The sequence below is a fragment of the Typopeltis vanoorti genome, chromosome 14 (assembly GCF_054136105.1).
Source record: "Typopeltis vanoorti isolate ZY-2024b chromosome 14, IOZ_Tvanoo_1.0, whole genome shotgun sequence".
NCBI lineage: Eukaryota > Metazoa > Arthropoda > Arachnida > Uropygi > Thelyphonidae > Typopeltis > Typopeltis vanoorti.
In genome coordinates, this window is record NC_143562.1 from 117,806,462 (window position 1) to 117,829,124 (window position 22,663).

General features: G+C 38.1%; 1 protein-coding gene across 4 annotated transcripts in view; it reads left to right on the plus strand.

Annotated features, from left to right (window-relative positions):
• unc80 (unc80, NALCN channel complex subunit) overlaps positions 1-22,663 on the plus strand; it is a 1,852,146-nt gene that overhangs the window by 1,316,028 nt on the left and 513,455 nt on the right. For all 4 annotated transcript variants that reach the window (XM_090404461.1, XM_090404464.1, XM_090404465.1 and 1 more), the window contains one exon: positions 7,181-7,365. In XM_090404461.1, coding sequence (XP_090260587.1) covers positions 7,181-7,365 — 185 coding nt within the window. The remainder of the gene's footprint in view (positions 1-7,180; positions 7,366-22,663) is intronic.

Here is a 22,663-nt window from a genome sequence, read left to right on the forward strand (position 1 = left end):
ATACGACTAGTGGTGAGGCGTGAAGTGGGACAGGAATATGTACATATAAGAAATAGCTTAACTCCAGATTCGCGTAAGTCGGGGTATGACTGTATTTAGGGGATAATGAGACGAATGTCACTTTAGTGTATCCACATGTAAATTTATGCATTTTTAAACTGCATACATTGCAGACAGAGTATTATATTAATGGACGTTTGTTGCATGTGGCCAGTAAAGCCAGACATTGTAATTAGATAGAGAGTTAAAGTTTAGGGACTATGCTACTAATATAGTTATACCATCACATTGGATGAATTATAAATTAAAGATGCCAAGAAATTATATTTTTGTTGAAAGTTTTTTCCACTTGGTTGTAGTATAAATTAAAGATACCAGTCCTGAAAATAGTTCAGGTGCAAACTTTGTTTGCTTACACTTGGATAAAGGATTAAACCCAGAATATAATTTCTTTGTATCTTTAATTTAAATTATATTCTTTGTTTAATTCTTTATCCAGGTGTAAGCAAACAAAGTTTGCAACTGATGTAACTTCAAGACTGGGCAACTCGTATATAAAGAGGCTAATGACTTTAAATCACTTGCCTTAGTATCCCATAATGCAAAGCACATATCCCCACGGACATGTATAATGATATGCATCATGGGACAGGTCACTACGCAGACTGGTTTCTACCTTTACTGAGGTGAAAAAGTAAACAGGTGCTCATCATAGGCCTAGAGTAATTACTATAGCGGTTCAAGAGAGCCTGATAGTATTAGGAGAAAGCAACAACAGATTGGTAGTATGAGAGAGAGAAAAAAGGCCTCAACTCTTTTATGTGATCATATAAGCAAAGGTTATCAGTTTTCCTTTTTGACCAAGCTCATATAGATGAACTGCCAAAAGACTAATTGAAACTATAGTGCAAAGATGACTGATACCCATGCAGTTAGCCTTATCTGAGTTTACTGCCTTGAGTTGGCCTACTCATCCTGGGATTGCTCTCCAGTAATCCCTGCAGTTGACTATGAGACCACATTGAATAAAGAGGATGGAACCATTTAAAAAACTCTCATTGCAAAAATAGACAGAATTTTATCTGTCCCTGGTAAATATTATATAATGTGGGTGGTCTACATCAGTGCTTCCCAAACTTCTGGATGTCAGGGCCCCCCTTCGGAAACATTAAAATATTTCACGGCCCCCCTCGAAAAAAAATCGTAACATAGTCATATATTATTATAATATTTATTGTATTTATATTCAATACAAAACATACACAGTGAATATTGCAAAACTCAAATGCAAATATTACATTTCTAGCATCTTGCATACATATTTGACATGGCACATTATTTCATATTTTTATATAGATATACAGGGTGTTCGGGATAAATTTGACATATTTATAATTAATTATATTTTTCCGTAAGTTACATGTATTAACACACACTTCTCTTCATTTAAAAGTTTGGACCCTTCTTCATTCATATACAAGATGTCAGAAAGGATGGATAGCTGGAACCCACCTGAATCATGGAAGAGAATAACTTGTATCATGATGATTCGTGCCCGCCATCAAAATAAGGATATTACGACTGCTGCCCAATGCTCCCTGAATACAGTAAAAACAATCAGGCATGAACTAGAGACTTGCAATGGTGACTACGAGGATGTAGCAAGAAGAAAGATCCCTAGCAGACGATCTGATTGCGTTCGTACAGCAGAATTCCTCGCAAATCTGCAGGAACAGGTGTTGAAGAACCCTGGCATTGGAATTCGGGCTTTGTTCGTGGAGTTGCTAACTGTAGTCAAGCCCTGGATAACAAGGGTAGCCAATGGTAGGCCGTATGTATGGCAGCAGGATTCGGCCCCTTGCCACACCTCTGGGAAAAGTCAAAAATGGTTGTCTGAAAATTTCTACGACTTCACCAGTCCAAATGTTTGGTCTCCAAACTCCCCAGACCTTAACCCCATGGATTATTTTGTATGGGGCGCAGTTGAAAAAGACACCAATCGCACTTCCAGTAATACAAAAGCCCAGTTAATGGATAAAATTAAAACATTTTTTGCGGCCCTTCCCAGGGAGACTGTAGCATCAGCTTGTTCGAGGTTCCGAAGCAGAATTGAAGCTGTGATCGATGCTAATGGTGGTTATTTTGAGTAAATCTTGTTGATAGTATTGTAATTAACTCTGCCTGTAATGTTTTTTTGTCAATTCATTAAATTTAATAGATACAAAGAAGATTTTCTTTTTCCTTACGAAACTGTCAAATTTATCCCGAACACCCTGTATTGTTATTGTGCATTTGCAGTACAAGCACATGAAACATAAAACGATTAGTAATAAAGAAAGAATTAAAAACATAAAAGAAATTTAATAGCAATTTGATGTGATGGATGTGTTTCATACTGCTACACAAAAAGTCAATATCAGGTGAAATATTTCAAAGTACAATTCTTAGATTTCTCCTTTGAAATGAAACTTATATGAATAAGCAAATATTTACTAATATTCATTAAGCACCAACATACGCAAGAAGCAAAATTTGTGAACCAATGTATGATTTTTTTCCCATTAAAATATAAAAATTACGAAAAAGAAATAATAAAAATTAGATATGTTTCTTTTAAGATAAAAAAAAAACTACTTAATCTTAAAACATTTTCAATTTGTTTTCATTATTTCATGGCCCCCCTCAACAAAACCTACTGCCCCAGGGGGTCGCGGCCCACAGTTTCGGAAGCGCTGGTCTACACCATCTAGTCAAAAATTTGATATCTCCTAGAATGCTTCTTTCAAAATACAAAAATCGTCTGACTGCCGATTTTTATATTTATTAACAATAAAATTTTCACAATACAATATTCTGGAGCATTTGGATGTCATATTGCTGGTTTTCAAATCCATCTTTCTTTCTTTCTAACCTGATATAAATGGTATTTTAATTCATTAATTATAAAAATCAAAATTCTTTTCCCATTGCTAACAGGCGGTGGGTACTGCAAAAAAAAAACTTGTTCTGTTGTAAGTAATGGAATGCCAACATGTTACATAATCTGTTCCAAATATGCAAGGGAAAAGGGCAGCCGTAGAATGCATGTTCTACTGTTTCCATTTGATAACAGATGTCTGAGATTGGATCTCTGATGTAAAAATACCTCCATTTGATGGTATTGACTGGAAGGTGGCCATATGCAATTCTCCAAGTAAGATTCCTCCTGTAAGGGTAACCATGTAACTTCAATAAGTTATGAAACAAAGTATTGTTGTAAGTACCCAACTGTGGAATTTTGCAGCAAATCAGATTAAAGATTTCTTTATACCAAATTTTGCTTTTTTATTAATGGAAAGAATGTCAGTGTCTTAGAGTTAAGCACAGAGTGTTGCAGTATTCAAGAACAATCCAAGTTTTTGGACCTTTATAATCATTTACTCCAAATAGGGGAAGATGAAAACCCAGATAATACAGGAGGAGGTCTGCAACATTTTATGGATTTTTGAAGCTGTATTGCTTAAATAGCAGAATTGTAAGACTGGAAGCCCAAATCCTCTATGCTTCTTTCATAATTGAAGAAATTCCTTTGTACCTTCTTGGTATCGGCTGGACCAAAAAAATTGCACAGGCTTACTATATGATTGCTTTTCTCAACTTCTGTGATATCTGTAATATTTATTATGTACAACTGAGCAGGAAAGATTATGGTTTTGAGTACTATGGCTATAGAAAAAAAGGAAAGAGTCCCTATTTTTCAGTCTTATAAGGTTTCAAAGTTTTTGTATATAAATTCTTGAACTGGTAATGTTGTGTACGTGGAGAAGGAATTCCAAGTATAATGTGAGATTCTTTCTTAGAGGTTAATCAAAAAGGAATGCCTCCAAGATCTCACTTATTCAGTGGCAGCTGGTGAAAATTTTAAGTGGGGGTGCTGCATATACAAAAAAAAACATTTTTTTTTTCCTAATCAGTAACGAATTTATTAATAAAAAATTTACATATTAAAAATTGCTTTATTAAAAATATTTCATCCTCACCACGAACAAACGCCAATAATAAAAGTTTTGTATCAATAGCAATGACAGGTACAAACGAATATCAGCGTTAGATCGCAGTGTATTTGTTTTGTGTAATGATAATTCAAAAAATATAATTCTTTTCATATTTTCAACAGTGACACTCATCATAATTCAGCCTTGTATCTATAATAAATAAATAATTATGTTATTTTAACAAAATAAAATAAGATTTACAAAAAATAGTTCACCAGACCCATGCACCAATAAGAAACGTTTCATATCTCACAGAAATAAGGCACGTAAGCTTACTAAAAATACACTGCCATTTGAGCAGTTACAGTTGGGAATGACGTAATGTGCAGTGACAAGAGCAAACGAATATCGGCGTTAGATCGCAGTGCATTTGTTTCGTAATCTAAAGCGTTAATTGAAAAATTCCAATTATTAATTATTCAATCAATGTCAAAATATAAGCTGTACCCTTTAACATGTAGTACTGCATTTATATAATGTTGTAAGCATTGTTATTATTTATAAACACAAACAAAATTTAATTTTTTTTTTGTGTTTATAAATAATAACATATTTTTCCTTGGGGGTGCTGCAGTGTCGCAGTGTTTATGTACGGGCCGCCACTGCACTTTTTATTATTATTATTATTTGTGACACCTCCAAGGAGTCCGAAGACTCATTGCAAGAGGACACCCACTGTATAACTCTCTGTCTCCACCACTACACAGAATCTCTACTACCAATCATCTACGTCAACATCATCTACTGCCCACAACCACCACCACCATAGCTAGTATTTTTTATCTGTAAATTGCATGTGTTTTGAAGGACCAATTTGTCTGTATGCAGGATGAAAAACCTGAGTTTCTGGGAGAAAAAACCCTGCTACCTCCGTATGAGATTGGCTAACTCACCTTGAATTGAAAAAGTCCATATAAAGATTCCTCCTGTCATGACGAGAATCGAACTTAGGCCTTTTCTAATCGAAGGGTGCAACGTATCGTCGTTCTTCCAATTGTGCTATGGAGGTGCTTCACTTCCCAAAAACTTTTAATTTTGTAGATTAATTTTGTAAATTATAATTCTGCATTAGTAGTTAATCCACTGAACTTGCTCAATTTATTTAAAATACCAAAAAAGATATATGTGGAATCATTATCCTTCCAAGTGCCCACTACATCATCAGCATATGCGAATACCTTATTTTCCTTCATAGTTGAAGGAACTGTTATGCCTCACGCAGCAGGTGTATTTTCAACTTTGTGTAAGAAAGGTTCAAGAAGCAATGCAAAGAGCAGTGGACTAAGAGGACAATCTTGCTTGACTTCTTTTTGAATTTTGACCGGATCTGACAGTAACCCATTAACTAGCAAGCAGATAGTTGAATTGCCATAGGCTCCTTTGATAATGGATAGCAGTTTTTACCTACACTAATTTGTTGGAGGATATGGAACAGAAAGGGATGCCAGATATTATCAAATGCTTGAGTAAGGTCTACTGATAGCACTGCCATTAACTGCTTTTTTTGTATTAACTAAGCACATTAGATCACATAGCAGAAATAGATTAAATTCTACTGCTCGGCCTAGAACTCCATACACCTGTGCTTTTAATTATGTATCTCATTCCCACTTTGAGCCTGTTATTGATAATGTGGAGAAATATCTTGTAGTCAGTATTAGATAGAGAAATAGGTGTCCAGCTGGTGATTAAGGTGTGATCTCTATTAGGTTTTACTCTGGGACAGTTTGCCATAACTCGGGTTGCACATGTTGACAAAATTTGGTAAGGCTGTCTTAACATTCGCTGATAAACCCTTTCATATAGGTTTATCGGTTACTAATCATAGCCCATTTCAAGAATGTATATATAAGAATTTCATTACTGTTCTCTATATATTCCATTTGCAATATTTCGATTTTTACTGTTTTTTTCCTGGCTTCCGACCATTGGTTGGCCGAGTGATTAACATATCCACTCTCCAGCCAAAAGGCTGCGGGTTCAAATCCTGCCATGGGCATGGATGTTTGTGATTGTCTGTGAAAATACCGGTGGTAGTGGTGTTAAGTAGATAGTGTTGGTGTTGTTGCGGGTCATCGTAGTTGGTGGAGACAGAGAGTTGCAGAGTAGGTGCCCTCCCTGGAGGCATGTAATAATAATAATAATAACTGTGCTGCCTTTGAAAGTAAAACCCTGTAATAGTTTGGCCCTTGTTTTCACATCTTTAACTACAATTGAATATTTCCCTCTGCCTAGAGTTTTTTCTATAGTTTGCATCCTTGGAGGAATTTGTAGCATTATCCCAGGTAAAGAAAAAGACTAAAACCTCTGTGTTTGATTGTAAGAGGGGGGGGGGGGGGAACTTTCATTCGTCAGACTGAGAATTAAATAATCCTGTGATATAGAAATTATTATACACCATCAGCAAATGCTCTATTTGAGCTATTATAAAATATTGGCCATGATACTACCAAAAGTAATCCTGTAATGCAGATATTAACTGCAATACCAGCAATCTTAATATTTATTAAAAAAAAAAAAAAAACAGTGCTAGTGGGGGCAAAACCTCCACTAGCACTAGTAAAATAAAATCAAAGTGAAAAACAAACAAACGAAAACCAAAGTACTTATCTTGCCAGAATCTGAGATGTCATGTCTCATTAGTGGGAACCAGACCCAGAAGTGATATCAAAGTTGAAGTAATGCACAAGTCATATTTCCATATACAAATAGCCAAAAGTTGCCACACCTGATTACTAAAATAGTCTGGATTAGACTTATATGTTGGAAGTTTATTCACTTGGTTTTAATATAAATTAAAGATCCCAAGAAATTATATTCTTGGTTTAATAATTTATGCAAGTCTCTTTATACGATTTTCCCAGTCCTGCAGTTACTTCAAGTGCAGACTTTATTTATTTACAATAAAGGATTAAATAATCTATCACATTAGATGGCAGCACTGCTAGAGATCATACTGACTTGTTAGAAAAAGGAAGTCTGTGGGTTCCAAGGAAATTAGGTATGGTTGATAAGATTCAATGGCTGGTAACCAAATGATAGAATTGCATAACAATTATTATATTTAGTGAATTGCATTATCATAATTACATTTCAGTTCTGATGCATCCAGAAATATTGATTCTGTTCTATTCTATTCTTTTCAGCTAATCTCACGAATGTTTAATGCAATGGCAGGCCTTTTCATCCATTCTTCAGATATTCATCTCTTCTTGAATGTTATTAATGGAGCATTTGTATTACATTCTGAAGATGCTGCAGTTTTACGACTATGTATGGCAACATTGCTGAATGCTGCCCACCAGTTTAAAAATATTTTTGCTTCTAATGGGTAAGAATTGCAGTTGTTTTCTTATTAGTTTGCATACACATATGAGCATGTGCTCATGCACATGCCCCCCCCCCCCACCGCACATGCGCGCGCGCACGGCATACACAGTCGGTAATTGAATACCCATGTTTCTCAGGATTTTATTATTGCTATTCAGTTCCTTTACAGCGTGTGTGTGTGTGTGTGTGTGTGTGTGTGTGTGTGTGTGTGTGTGTGTGTGTGTGTGTGTGAGTGTGAGAGAGAGAGAGAGAGAGCTGTTATTGTAGATGGTATATGCTAGATACATTGTTTATTATAACACTAATTAAACTTTTTTTATGTCAATCCACCTAAAGAAAGTTGAAAACCAGTAATATATTATAGGCAGAAGGAAGCATAGTGAAAGTTCCTGGCAAGTAATGAGCTCGTGCTCTGAGAGAATGCAGAGAAATATGTAAGAAAACAAAGCATTGTGTAAAACTAGTTCAACTAAACAAACATAGTGAGAAGATTTTGGAAAGAAGATAGCAAATAACTATCACAATGGTGGGAAAATATTCTAGAGGCTAATAAAAAAAAAAAAGCTGAGAAATGAAGAAAAAAGTGCTGTAAAAGGAATCAAAGATGATGAAGATCACATGAAAAGTGATGATAAAAATGTTCTATATGTCTGGAGTAATTGCTTTGACAGATTATTATTATTATGTAACCCACCCAGGAGTCCAAAGGCTCATCGAGGGACAGCACCTACTCTACAACTCTCTGTCTGTCTCCGCCAATCCACCAACCGCAACCACCTTCATCATCTACACCAACACCATCTACCACCACCACCACTAGTATTTTTACAGGCTATCACAAACATCCATGCCCACTGCGGGATTCGAACCCACTGCTTTTTTGCTGGAGAGCGGATATGCTAAACACTTGGCCAACCAGGCCAGATTACTAAATGTTCAAGCAGTGACATCATAGTGGTAGAAAACATTCAAGGAAAGTCAAATAAAGAGTACGTATCAATACTTGACATGGAAAAAGACATCAAAAACATGAAATGTGGAAAAGCTGCTCAAGTAGACAATATTTGACTGGAAATGCAAAAATATGGTGGTATAAAAGTGTTACAGTGGCTGCACTGCATAATTCTAAAGATCTCATCAGAGTTTCTAATTCCAGTTAATTAGAGTAGAGATTTTTCAGTACCTATCTATAAAAAATAAATAAGACTTATTGCAAGTATAATTAAGAAAAAGCCGACACTAACTTTTATATATGCAATACCTATCATATCTCTCCTTCATTCACTATCATAGCACACCCACTAATTCTGGTAATCCATTCCATTTGCTTACTGCTTACTAAACAAAAAAATCTAGTCAGCACTTACTAACCACATTCTTACATAACTTCTGGGATGACCTGTAGTTCTCTCTCTCTCTGTTCATCCTATATTGAAAATTTTCCTTTGTGTTAATCTTATGGAATCCCTTTAATAACTCATAAGTTTCTATCATGTCCTCTCTCTTCTACACATCACCTAAATTCTGCAATCCACACAAACACTCAACCTATCCTCATAGGGAGGATTCCATAAATCTGTCAGCAGGTTTATCACTTGTCTCTGAATTCTCTACCACCTTCAGCTCCATGAGAAACTACTGCACATAGAAGTCAAGATGAGGCTGAATCATAGCCTTATAACAATGGATAATAACTTCCCTATGATTACTTGTTAGCATGTTTTTCAACATTTAACTAATCCTTTAAACTATTTTACTGATGTTTGCAATATGCCCTCTAAACTTCAGCTTTCTGTCCACCATCAAACCCAAGTCCCTAGCCTCATTAATTTCCTTGATTCTATTACCATTGTTTGATAAAATGTATGTGACCTTTTTCAGCCCAAAGTACATTTTGCAACATTAAATTGACAATCATTATCCATTGTTCATAATGCCAATTTATGTAATTCATCCTGTAGGATATCCACATCACCTTTACCAACTATTGCACTCCCCAGTTTTGCATAACCAGCAAACTACTGAATATTCTCCCCTTTAATCTTTCCCTATATCATTACTATAAAAACCCTGAGAAACTCCGATAGTATCCCTTATTCTCCTAGATTCTACTCCACCATATACTACTCCTGATACCTGTCTGTCTGCTACCCCCTCTTTTCATCCTACCAGCTCATATCCATTCCTTGTGCTCCAACTTTTGTAATAGTTTTCCATACAGTATTCTGTCAAAGGCTTTTTCAAAGTCCATCAGTATCATGGTGTATCCATTTCCCTTATCTAATTCTGCTGTTACTCTAATAATAAATATGAATAAATTACTAAAGGCAGGACTTACCTTTTACAAAGCCATGCTACCCCTTGTAGAGTATCATATTTCTATCTGCCTACTGTTGAATTTTACCTTTTACCAACTTTTCCAAAACTTTAACAACCACTCCTGATATATTAATTGGTCTGTAATTTGCTACTTCTGTCTTTGAGTCACCTTTATGTAATTAAACTATCTTACCCTCTTACCACTCTCTTCGATCCTTGCCAGAGCTGAGACAGATTCAGAGGCACTGCTATTTCTCTTGCACATTCTTATGGCACATGAGCCAGCATGCCTTTTAGTCCTACAGTTGTATTCACATCAATATTTTTCAACATGCTGAGCACCTCCAGTTCGTGTACCACAATTTTCTCATTAGCCTCTGTCACATCAGTAACTGCACTAGCTCTACCTCAATGATACACCTTTACAAATTGATCACTCACCAGCTCAACTAGTTCTTTTGCTTCCTCATTTCTTTGTCACCTTCCTAACATCAGCATTTATTAATGTCTTCCTTCCATAATCATTCTTCCTCTTACTTGCTATATAATGAAAAAACTCTTTTGGATTTACTTTGGCATACTTAGCTAAAATAATCTGATTTGCCCTTTCTCACCATAGTAGTCAATGTTATAGCTGGTATTTTGAACAGCTGATGTATATGCTGATCACCTTTATATTCTCTTCACAATGTTTTATTTTTTTGGAGCCCTTGCTTTATATTCCTGCTTGTTTACTTAACCCCCACCTGGTTTATCCTTCCAACTGTGGTTATTCAGTCTGCTACTTCTTCCAAGCAATCCCTGACCACTTCCCAGCCACTACTGCTATTCTTTACTTGTAGCTTCTCAAGCCATTTCTCTACTGCAAGATGTCTCCTAAGTCTGTCATTATTACCAGCATTATAGTTCAAATTAAGCTCTTTCTTGACAGAGAATCCTACATGTTTAGCATCCTTCCATAACAGGACTGCATAGTCTGTCTTCCTGATTGAAGGCAGAGTGTCTGTCTTGGTTGCGGACACCATCTGGTACTGTTAACAGATTCGCCACTCTCAAACTCCTGTTCTCTTCCATGGCATGTTTCAGTAATTATTCCTGAGTAACTGTATGGAGTCTTGGAGTCTTGACAGTTAACAGTCCATCTCCCTGATTATGTCCACATAACGTTAGATGAAATATATAGAAGTTATTCAAAAACTCCAATCTGGCCTGGTTGGCCAAGTGGTTAGCGTATCCACTCTCCAGCCAAAAGGCTGCGGGCTCGAATCCCGCCATGGGCATGGATGTTGTGATTGTCTGTGAAAGTACTAGTGGTGGTAGTCAGCAGTAGATAGCTTTGGTGTTAGATGATGAAGGTTGGTGGAGTAGTGAGATGAAGATTTGTAGAGTAGATGCCCTCCCTCGATGAGTCTTTGGACTCCCTGGAGGTATGATGTAATAATAATAATAATAATAATAACTGCATAAATTCCACTTTCATCTTGCCAGTCCCCCATTCCTCCCTCCAGTCTATATCCCCATAGTAAAAGTCACCCATAAGAATTGCTTGGTCTGGCATGCACATCTTCCTGTGGACCCCCCCCCCCCGCCTCCAGTCTATAGCAGCAACCAAAAATATTTTTTTCTTTTATTAGCCTCTATATCTCATTGAATAGCCTCAAACAAATCATCTCATCCACATCCTTCTCTTTAACTTCTAATTTTGTTGGTCAAAGTTTTTCTGCTGCCATCAGCAATAAACTAACTTCTGCCATAATCCCTTTATCCTCCAGGAAAATACAGTACCATTTGTATTCTGTTCCTGTAACTATATCATTTTCTGTCAACCAGGTGTCTCATTGATGCATATAATTTTTGGCCAAGTTCAGTTGACCAATGCCATAAACTTGTTTCCTTTATTTCTTATATTTCATGCATTCGTGTACATGCATTTCAACATTTCCTTAGACCTCCAGTTGCCCTTGTGGAATGTCATTACCAGCTCATTTGGATTTGAAACTTAGGAAACGGCATTCAGTATTGCATAAATGTTACACACAGTCATTTATCTCAGGGGTGGCTGAACCCACACTTGACAGCATCCCCCTCCCCAGTACTTCTAGTTTCTCTCAGTTTGCACTTCCAACCTCCCACTGAATAACACTTTCTCCAAACATCTAGCTTCAAAACTCTCTCTAAACATGTAACTCCAAAACTATTCAAATGCAGTTTCTCATGCTATATATGTCTCCTTTTTCCATCATCGAATTCACTCCATGTATCTATAAACTGCACACCATTCCTTCTACACAGTCTTCACATTGACTCATTTACAATCATAGCCTTTCTAAATTCAGTCCTATCATACTGGGACAGCAGACTCACAATTTTTACTTCCTCACTCTTCTTTTTTTTTTTTTTTTGCTTCTATCAGCAACTCTTTCATATCTTCTTTCATTGCATATTTCTTACCTTTCAAATTGTTCATTCTTTCACTGTTACATTCAGTTTTTTCACTGCTACATTCTGAAAGATAAGTTGCACAAATATCCTTGATTTTTGCATCTGCAAATATGATTTCATCACTTGGTTATTAAGTACACCTCTTATCATTGAATCACCATAAAATACCTTCTCCTTCCCAGTTTTTTGCACTTTCATACTTTTCCTATACTTTTTTCATTTTGTAATATCATATAATATCATGTACACTGCACCTTCCTGTGGGACACCTTTCATGGTGGAGAAGACATCTCAATGATAGTACTGGCCCATTTCATTCTTCTTCTTTTTCTTTGCTTTTCTTCCCACATTCTTCACTCTTCTTCTTCTCGAGTTTGTTTTCTTCCAGACCACCATCACTAGAAATCAACACCGTGTTTTGCATGTGGTGCAACCTGTGGACATCTGGAAAGGGATATCCTGGTCTTGCTCTACTTTGGCCTCTACTTTAACAAGACAGTTGGTTCTGGATGGTCCAGAGAGAATTGTTCAGTTAATGAGCTCGTGCCTGCAAGGGTCAGTAAGTCTCTTACCTTATTGTCCCATGAGGTAAGAGACTTTCAATAATGCTAAAGTAGTCAATCAGTCACACACTTATTAATGAAGCAGTCAAGTATGTAACAGATTGTTTTTTTTCCAGGCATTAGCAGCCTCAGTTCCAAAACACCATCTCAATTTTCACTCTATCTCAAGCCCTGGTGGAACCCAGAGTGCAAGGCACTCTGTGTTTTGCCAGGGCTGGGAAAAACTGAGAAAATCAATTTTCAAGGAGAGGAAATTAAAGACCTCAGAGTGGTTGGTTTCATTACTGGAGCAATAGAGAAAGCAAATGAATTTTGCTGTGTAGGGAAGGAATATTTTCAACCAAAGAAGGTCAAAGTTGGGCGATTCTAGGTTAGGTGCTTTCTGGCAAGGTGTCACAGAGGATGTATGCACAGACAGAAGGTTGATATGAATAGCACTTGGGGGAGGGGATGAGATTTGAGTTTCTGTCAGAAAGAGTAGGTGGAGTTTAGTAGGCTGAAGATGGTAGTGTTAATCCTATTAAGATTGGAGTTTAGGCCACGGAGTTGGTGAAGTAGATATGTAGGGTCCTGTGAGGCATATGTTTGACTGCGAGGGTCTTGCATGTTTCCTATACAGTGCCTTCATACTGGTCTTTATAGTGGCTGCTAGTGGCATCACTTGATTTTTCCACCAGTTTAAGTTGCCTGTAGTCGATGATCCAGCTGTTGTCTCCATTTTGACATTTTTCTTCAAGTTGTCTTCGAAGCTGGTGTCCTTGTTCCCTGTGGGCAAATGTTAGGACTGGTCGAGCACGTATGCGCAATTAGGGCAAGTGTCTTTGAACTTGTTGTTGATTGCTGTTATTAATTTTCATGTGCTTGTCAGCGTGTCACCGGTCATTTTACGAGGCATGGAAAGTTCTTTCCGTCGTCCGAAATGATGCCATCTGATGGTATTTTTAGAATTGATGTTGCTTTCTTCTGCTAATTTGATGATGTCTTCTTTTAGGGCTTTTCCATTTTACTTTGGAAAGTTCAAAATAACTGCATTGAATTTTTTGTTTTTGACATCCATTGAGTCGTGCACCATTGATGCTATTAGGTCAGGGAGTTTGTTCGTGTGCAAGGATGAACTTGCATTGTGGTGCTGATCATCAGTTAGTTCGAGCTTGGTTTTCAGTGCTTGTATTTTAGAGGGAAAAGTTTCATTCATAGCGTTGATATGCTGGTCAAGGTTTTCAATTTGTTTGCCTAGGTTTGGTAGCTGTTTTACAGAAGGAAGGCACAGCGAACAGGAAAAGGGGCTGGTTGAGGTTGTAAGTGTTTTATGCACCGATTCATCTATTTTTGTGCAGGAAGCATGGAGCCAGTGGAAAAAGAACTCGTACATTATACCCTTTTTATTTTATCACTGGCATCAATTTTACAACTGCAGCACCAGCACTTTGTAGGTTTGTTGGCAATCAATGCCGCTGCACAGGCAAGACAAGGGGTGCTTGTTCATCGTTGACTTTTCTTGCTGTCATCTTTTCTTCATTTGGTAGATGTAGCAGTGCTTACATGTGGCTGATTTTATAAGTACTTGCTGGTTATGCAGAAGTAATCAGCTTCTTGGTACCTGCTGTTAATATTTCCGTTTAATGTTTAATTTGAATGAAAAACACTTGTAGTAATGATGAAAAGTTTAGAGTAGCTTATTCACAGATGCTGCCTGGTAGACCTGAGAGTATGAGCAGGAATTGGCAAATCAGGCAAAGTAAAACTCTAGAGAATTTTTTAGATATGTGACAAGTAGAAGGAAGAATAATCATGGTAAGATGCTGTTAATGAATACTATTTCGTGTGGGGGTTCCCCTTTCCTCAACCATCCCTTAGGACTGGTTGAGCCCTCCTAATGAGGGATTAAGTATGGATTTTATGATGTAGATTTGTGTGTGTTCACATGCCGGTTTGCCTGTTTTGAGGGACGAAAAACCCGAGTTTCCAATTGGGGAAAACCCCTACCTTTGTATGAGACTGACTAACTCACCTTTCATCGAAAGAGACCAGATAAAGGTTCCTCACTTCATGGATGGGAATCGAACCTGGGTCTTTCCAACCAAAGGGCTTTGTCTATACCGACTGAGCTACGGACGCTCCATGTTAATGAATGAAAGTGATAGAATGGTGACTGCTCCAGAAGACTTTATTGAGGATTTATAAGGGTATTTCATCCTGATCAGGGTGGAATCATGATGAAATTAAGTATAGAGGACATAAGAACTGATGGCTTAAATGTGAGTGAGCAGGAGATGTTTGAGGAAATAATCATGATGTCAGTAAGGTGATAGGATTTGATGACATATCACCATGCATCTTAAGGGAATGTTCCAGGGAATTGGCAATACCGTTGGCAGGCCTGTTTAATAAAAGTCTTGCAACAGCAGAGGTTCCAAGGGAGTGGAAGGAGGGTAAAATTGCTCCACTGCATAAAGGTGGTGATAAGGCTGCAGCTTCAAATTATAGGCTGGTCTCTATATCTGGAATTGTGGTGAAGGTACTGGAGAGATTGGTGAGAAGTTGGATACAGAAATGGGTTGATAACAACAATATTCTCTGTGGTTATCAGCATGGGTTTGTTAAAGGGAGATCATGTTTCACTAGCTTAATTATATACCATAACAAGGTGACAAATCCCTTGGACAGGGAAGATGCACATACAGTGGCGTACTTGGATTTTGCAAAGGCTTATGATAGTCTGCCACATGACAAGCTGTTAAATAAATTGAAACAGATGGGATTGGATAACAGACTTCTGAGTTGGATCAGTGACTGACTGTCAAATAGGTATCAGAAAGTTGTATGTGCGGTTTCCCGAAAGAGAAAGGTCACTAGTGGTGTGCCACTGGGGTATGTTTTGGGATCATTGTTGTTCAGTTTATATGTTAATGATATTGGGCTGAATTTAACTAGTGATATGCAGCTGTTTGCAGATGATGTAAAACTGGGGAGAGCAATGCAGAATCAAGCATATGTTATGGCCTTACAGGAGGGCATGAATAGATTGCATGAATGAGCAGGTAAGTTGAACTGTCAATTCAGTGTTGCAAAATGTAAGGTTTTTGAGATTTGGTAAGGAATGATGGGATGCAAAGTATACACTGTGGGGAAATGTTAAAGGAAGTAGAGGAGATGAGAGATCTAGGTGATGGTGGACAAGGACCTGAAATTCAGTGGCCACATTGCACAAGTTGAGAAAATGTCACATCGGATAATGGCAATGATGTAGAGGACCCTGACATGCAGAAATAGTGATTATGGTGGCATTATGTAAGGCCTTGTTCAGACCTCATATGGATTATATTGTGCACAGATTTGGTCACCAGGTTTTCATGGTGATGAGGATATATTGGAGATGTTCCAGAGAAGATTCACAAAGTTGATCAGTTGTCTTTGGAATGTGGAGTACGAGGACAGATTGGGAGAATGTAAGTTGCAGAGCCTTGTGAATAGGAGGAAGAGGGGAAATAAGACATATAAGCTAGTCAGGGGTTGTTATTAGGTTGACATTGAAGAGATTTTTCTTAGAATAGGAGAGTGGGATAGAACAAGAGACCTTTGCTGGAAACTGTATAAGGAGGGTGTGAGCAGAAGTTTCTTTAATTGGAGAGTAGTTGGTGAGTGGAATGCATTGTGAATGTAGACACACCAAATCAGTTCAAAGCACGGTTGGATGAGCATTGTGTGCAAAAATGTGTACCTCCCATGATGAGTCTCTGATTCCATGGAGGTCAGATGTTAATAATAATAATTTATCCTGTTGAATTCTTTTAGAACCTTCCGTTTTTCCAAGATCTTATTAACATGTTCGCTGCCACGCTCTTTGGGCATCATTTGTTACCACATGCCAAACACTTTCACTTCTTCAAAGTCAGTATGAGTAATCTCGTAATTGGCTCATCAGACAGAATTTTGTTTCATACGCCAACTACGAGTAATCTTGCAGCGTATAAATTAAAATAAAAATAAATAAATGACAGGAAACACGTTATTATTGTCCTGTGTGCCAGAAAGAACCACAGTTGTGGTTTTTCCTGGAAAATTGTTTTAAAGTGTACCATTCGTAATTTGATTTAAAATTACGGGTTAACTCGTGCTTGGCATAGGAGGTCGGTAATCGACATACAAGTATATTCGTAGTTGGCTTGTGTATACCAACTATGAGTATACTTGTAGTTGGAAGCAAACGTGTTAAATATGCTATCAAAGGTGCCCTGAAACACATAAAAACATGCTGCAATAAGTCATCAAGTCTTGTGTAGGAGGAGATAGGAGAATGGATGTGAGTGATGTGAGCTTTAAAAAAAGATAAGTATTAGTAGTAAGGAAAGATATTATTGCATTTATTTCTTGATAATGCTGGTATTTAAGTTGCACTATTCGAATTGATAATTTTTTTGTATAATTGTTGTAATTTGTATAGTATTTAGTTAGGATTTTATGATCTGAGTATTGTCTCCACATGTAGCGATTACTCAGCATGGCTGCCTCCAGTTTCAGTAACAGTCCTAGCCCTGCTCCATTTAAAGACTATATGCCGGCCTGGTTGGCTGAGCTGTTAGCTTATCTGCTCTCCAGCCAAAAGGGCTGCAGGTTCGAATCCCACCGTGGACATGGATGTTTGTTATTGTCTTTGGAAGTGGTGGTGGTGGTAGATGGCATTTGTGTAGTTGCAGTTAGTTGTAGTTGGTGGATTGAGTAGTGGAGACAGAGAGATGTACGGTAGGTGTCCTCCCTCAATGAGTCTTTGGACTCCCTGGAGGTGTCACGCAATAATAATAATAATAATATTATTATTATTGCGTGATATTATTATTAATAATAATAATATTATTATTATTATTCATAACCTAGTTGAAAATTTTGTAGCTTGCTATGCATGTGGTATGTGTGCATCCCGTTGAAGATTGTGGCAGATGTGAGATGGAAATGTATGTGCGCATAAAATGTGGTCAGTGGGAGGTGCTAGAAGGCATGAATGTCTCGATCTCGAGATTTATAGGCTGCAGAGATAGAGCTTTGAAAACAGGTGAACAGTTTGTATAATATATCCTTGGGTAGTTTAACCTTGGGTACTTTAGTGGACGGAGAGATGGTTTGTCTGATGGCTATGATTCTGTGTGTATGTGTGACTGTAAGTTGAAAGTAGAATGTTTGGAGAGAGAAATAGAACTGCTGAGAAAGGAGATGGAAGGAATGAATACTGAGTTGAGAAGAGTGAATAATGATCTTGGAAGGATAGAGTAGATGGATAGTGCAAGAGGAACAAGAGTAGGTGTAAGAGAACAGCATCAGAGATCAAGGGTGATAGGAAGGTTAGAGAAGGAGAGTGACAATGGAAGAAAGGAAATTGCAGAAAGATGAGAGAGTGTGGAAGCAAGGGAGAGAAAGAGGTGAACAAGACCTGATATTCAGGGGCCACATTGCAAATGTTGTAAAGATGTCTCATCGGATAATGGCAATGACATAGATGACCGTGACATGCATAACTTGAGAGGTTATGATGCCATCGTATAAGGACTTGATCAGACCTTATATGGATTATTGTGCACAGATTTAGTCACCGGGTTTTCATTGTGACGAGGATATGTTGGAAAGAGTCCAGAAAAGATTCACAAAGGAGGTCAGTGGTCTTTGGAAAATGGAGTACGAGGACAGATTGAGTGAATGTAAGTTGCAGAGCCTCATGAATAAGAGGAAGAGGGAAGATATAATTGAGACATATAAGCTAGTCAGGGGTTGCTGTCCGGTTGGCATGAAACAGATTTTTCATAGAATGGGAGGCTGAGGTAGAAAAAGAGGCCATCACTGGAAACTCTATAAGTAGGGTGTGAGCAGAGGAGTGAGGAATAGGTTCTTTGCATGGTAAGTGGTTGCTGATTGGAATGCATTGCCTGAGTGTATTGTGAGTTTAGACACATTGAATCAGTGTAAAGCACAGTTGGATGAACATTGTGTGCAATTGAACATTGTGAGTGTATTGTGAGTTTACACACATTGAATCAGTGTAAAGCACAGTTGGATGAACATTGTGTGCAATAGAGTGTTCCTCCCACGATGAGTCTCTGTCTCCACGGAGGTCAGATGTTAATAATAATAATAATAATAATATTAATAATTTTTGTTATCTGTCTCTGCATCCTCTCCAAGATTATTTCATCCTATTCAAATCCCAGTGACCAGATCTAACCACAGAAATCCAGCTGTGTTCCGATCAAAGCTTTATAAAATGGGGCCATCATACTTTTATCTCTTGTGGTTAATATCCTCCTCAACATACCGTTGTTCTTCCAATTGAGCCTCCGTAGCGCAATTGGAAGAACAACGGTACATTGTGCCCTTCGATTGGAATAGGCCTAAGCTCGATTCTCGTCGTGACGGGAGGAATCTTTATCTTGACGATTTCAATCGAAGGTGAGTTAGCCGATCTCATACGGAGGTAGCAGGGTTTTTTCTCCCGGAAACTCGGGTTTTTCATTCCGCATACAGACAAATCGGCCGTTCAGAACACACGCAATTTACAGACAAAAAATACTAGTTGCGGTAGTGGTGGAGGTGGGCGTTGATGGAGATGATTCATAGTAGAGGTTCAGTATAGTGGTTGAGACAGTTGTAGGTGTCCTCCCGCGATGAGCCTTCGGACTCCTTGGAGGTGTCATGAATAATAATAATAATAATAACATTGCAGTAGTTCTATGAGTTGTCTTGACAACCTTTGCAATATGTCCTCAGAACTTAAATCTCTATCCACAATAACCCCAAAATCTCTTGTGTCCTCCACTTTTTCCAGTATAATCACACCAAGTGAGTATAAATCCTATCTGTGGATCCCAGATTTTAAAAACCTTACATTTATTTGCATTAAACTGATATCTCCTTTCGTTTTTTCACTTTTCAGCCTATTCAAATCCTCTTGAAGAGCCAAAACATTAGCACTATTACTAATAACCCTCCCAACTTCACATCAAATGCAAACACCTGAACATCTCCTTGTAGTTCTATGGCAATATCATTGACATGAAGAATGAACAGTAATGGTCCCATTACTAACCCCCAGTGGAACTCCACTTGTAACCTTCCTACTACCTGATTCTGCTCCTCATATACAACTTTCTGATATCTGCGAGCACCCACCAGTCCAATCCACTAATCTGATATCAAAACCCATATGTTGCACCGTACATATTCCATCTAATTCCCTGATCATGTGCACATTGAGATTCTGCAATATTCTTAGTACTTCCAATCATGAGCCGCTATTCCTACATTAGTTCTTGTCACATCTATCACTGCAGTTTCTTCACCTAGATGATATAACCTTACAGATTGGTCATTTAGTAACTCAACTATTTTATCTCCTTCTGTCACCTGTTCATCAGCACTTTTAAGATTATCCTTCCATAGTCCTGCTTCCTTTTAATCGCTGTATGATAGGAAAATTCTTCAGCAGGATTTCCTTTGGACTGCTCATCCAATTTCCTCTCGTATTCTGATTTTGTCTTCCTTACCATGCTTGCCACCTTTCTTACTTGCATCTTGTAATCCTCATGAACTTTCCATCACCTTTTCCTTTTTATTTTATTTTATTTTATTTTATTTTTGGAGTTCCTAGTCCAATAATACTACTCTCGTCCATCTAATTCCCACCTGATGTATCCTCCTAACTCCTGGTATATGTCTGACCATCTTCTATCTACTGCTACTGTCCTTCTGTACAGATTCTTATGTGGTGGCACTGGTTTAAGCTGTCACCTAAGCTTGTCTTAATCACCGACCCTGTAGTTTTGTATATACTTTTTCTTAACTAAAAATTCCTTGTGTCTTTCAACCTCCAAAGTCAGTGCTGAGTGCAGTTAACTTGGTTATGGACAGATCCTCTGGCATTCTATCCAAATTCAGCACTCCAAACTTTCAGAACACCTCCATCATATACTGTTTCAAGTAAGTATCCCTTAGTAGATGTTTAAATTCCATTTCCTTCTGGACATATGATTATTCCTCTTTCCATTCTGTGAACCTATATGGTTGAAATCTTACATAACAATTAATTGGGCCTATACTGACTGTTCTAAAAAGCAGACTTCCTGGCATATGGCAGCAACTATCTGCATGTTTTCTTCTGTTGGCCTCTCCCTCACACTAGATAACATCAAATGCACTGTCCCTACTACTCTTTTTTGTCTGGTATTCATATGTTATCATCAGCAGCAATTTTTCAGTAAATTTTATTCTCTCTCTCTCTCTGTCCTCACTGAAAATACCAAACTTCATTCTGTCTCCTAACTGCATCGTCTTCTGTCAGCCAGGTCTCACTAATGCTCATAACTTTGGATAAATTGCATCAACAAATTCCAGAAAAGTACTGCCTCTTCTTCATGCAGAGAGCAAGGATTATGAATGGTATTCTGGCTGAAATGTGTGAGGAGATGGGTGTACAGTTTGTTAATGTGTGGAATGAGTTTGAGGGACGAAGTGAGCTGTATGGGAGCGATGGACTGCATTTGAGTGGTTATGGTGTGAGTCGCTTGGAGAGACTGCTGCTGGAAGGTAGAGAAGTGAATAGAGAAAATGAATCAGATCGAGAGGGGAGTGATGTGGAAGAGCAGGAGAGTAAGACAGGAGAGATTGAAGAAGTGGAAATGAATGGAGAGGTGAGTGGTATGAGTATAGAAAATGAGAGAATGGGTGTGCAAGAGGAGCAGGGAAACGGGGAGGCCCAGGGTGGACAGGGATACACAGCGTGAGAAAGGTGGATGCTCCAAGAGGAGGTGAGAGCATGTGTAGGCAGGAAAGTAATGGGATGACCAGGGATCAAGAGGAAACAGATGTTGTTGCAAAGAGTTCTAAAATGAAGAAGCAGAAAGAGAAATGGCCCCAGTCCAGCATGGAGAGAGCACATCGAGTGAATGGTATCAGTGGAACTAGCTGTAGATCCAGAAATGAGTTGTTGTGTTTGTATACCAATGCTAGAAGCATAAGAAACAAGGCGGATGAAATGGTTGCACTAATTGTGTCTGTGTACCCAGAGATTGTTGGAATAAGTGAGACATGGTTAGATGAGGACGACATCCTGACAGGAATAGAGATGGAAAGGTATGATGTGTTTCGTGAGGATAGAAGGGATAAAAAGGGAGGGGGAGTACTATTGATGATAGAGAAAGAGTCATGTCAATACAAGGTAGAGATGCAAGAGGGAAATAGGGCCAGTGGTTTTGAGGCAGTATGGTGTGAGATAGAGGTGAATAGAATCAAATACTTGGTGGGATGTTGTTATAGACCTGGTAATGTGGATGGTGGTGATAGTGAAATGTATAGTCAAATAAGCCAAGCAAATAAGAAAAGGGTGATCATTATGGGTGATTTTAATTATGGCAATATAGACTGGATTGAAGAGATAGCGACTGGAAGTAAAGAAAATGAGTTTCTTGAGTTTTTGAGGGATAACTACCTCAGACAGTATGTAACAGAGGGCACACGAGGATTAAAGGTCTTGGATTTGGTCATCTCATCGGAGGATGTAATTATAAATGAGGTGTCAAATCATCCACCAATTGGTGAAAGTGACCATGAGGTGATTACCTGGGTGGTTGCCAGCAGTGCAAGGACCCCTGTGAAAAAAGGGTATATGTGGAACTGCAAGGGGGTGATTATGAAGAGCTCAGGAGACAGCTTGCAGATGTAGCATGGAATGAGGAGTTAGCTGGAAAAGAGATCAATGCAGCTTGGGGGATTTTCAAAAACTATTTAGTAGATGCAATGTCTAAATGTATACCACGGGTGAGAAGGTTAAATAAGGTAGGTGTGAGATGGATGAATAAAGAGATTAAGCATGCAATACAGAAAAAAAAGGCATTGTGGAGACAGCATAAGAGAAGTGGAAGTAACCAATTTCATGAGGTCTACAAAGACCAGGCAAGGAGGGTGACTTGGTTGGTGAGAGTAGCTAAAGAGAGC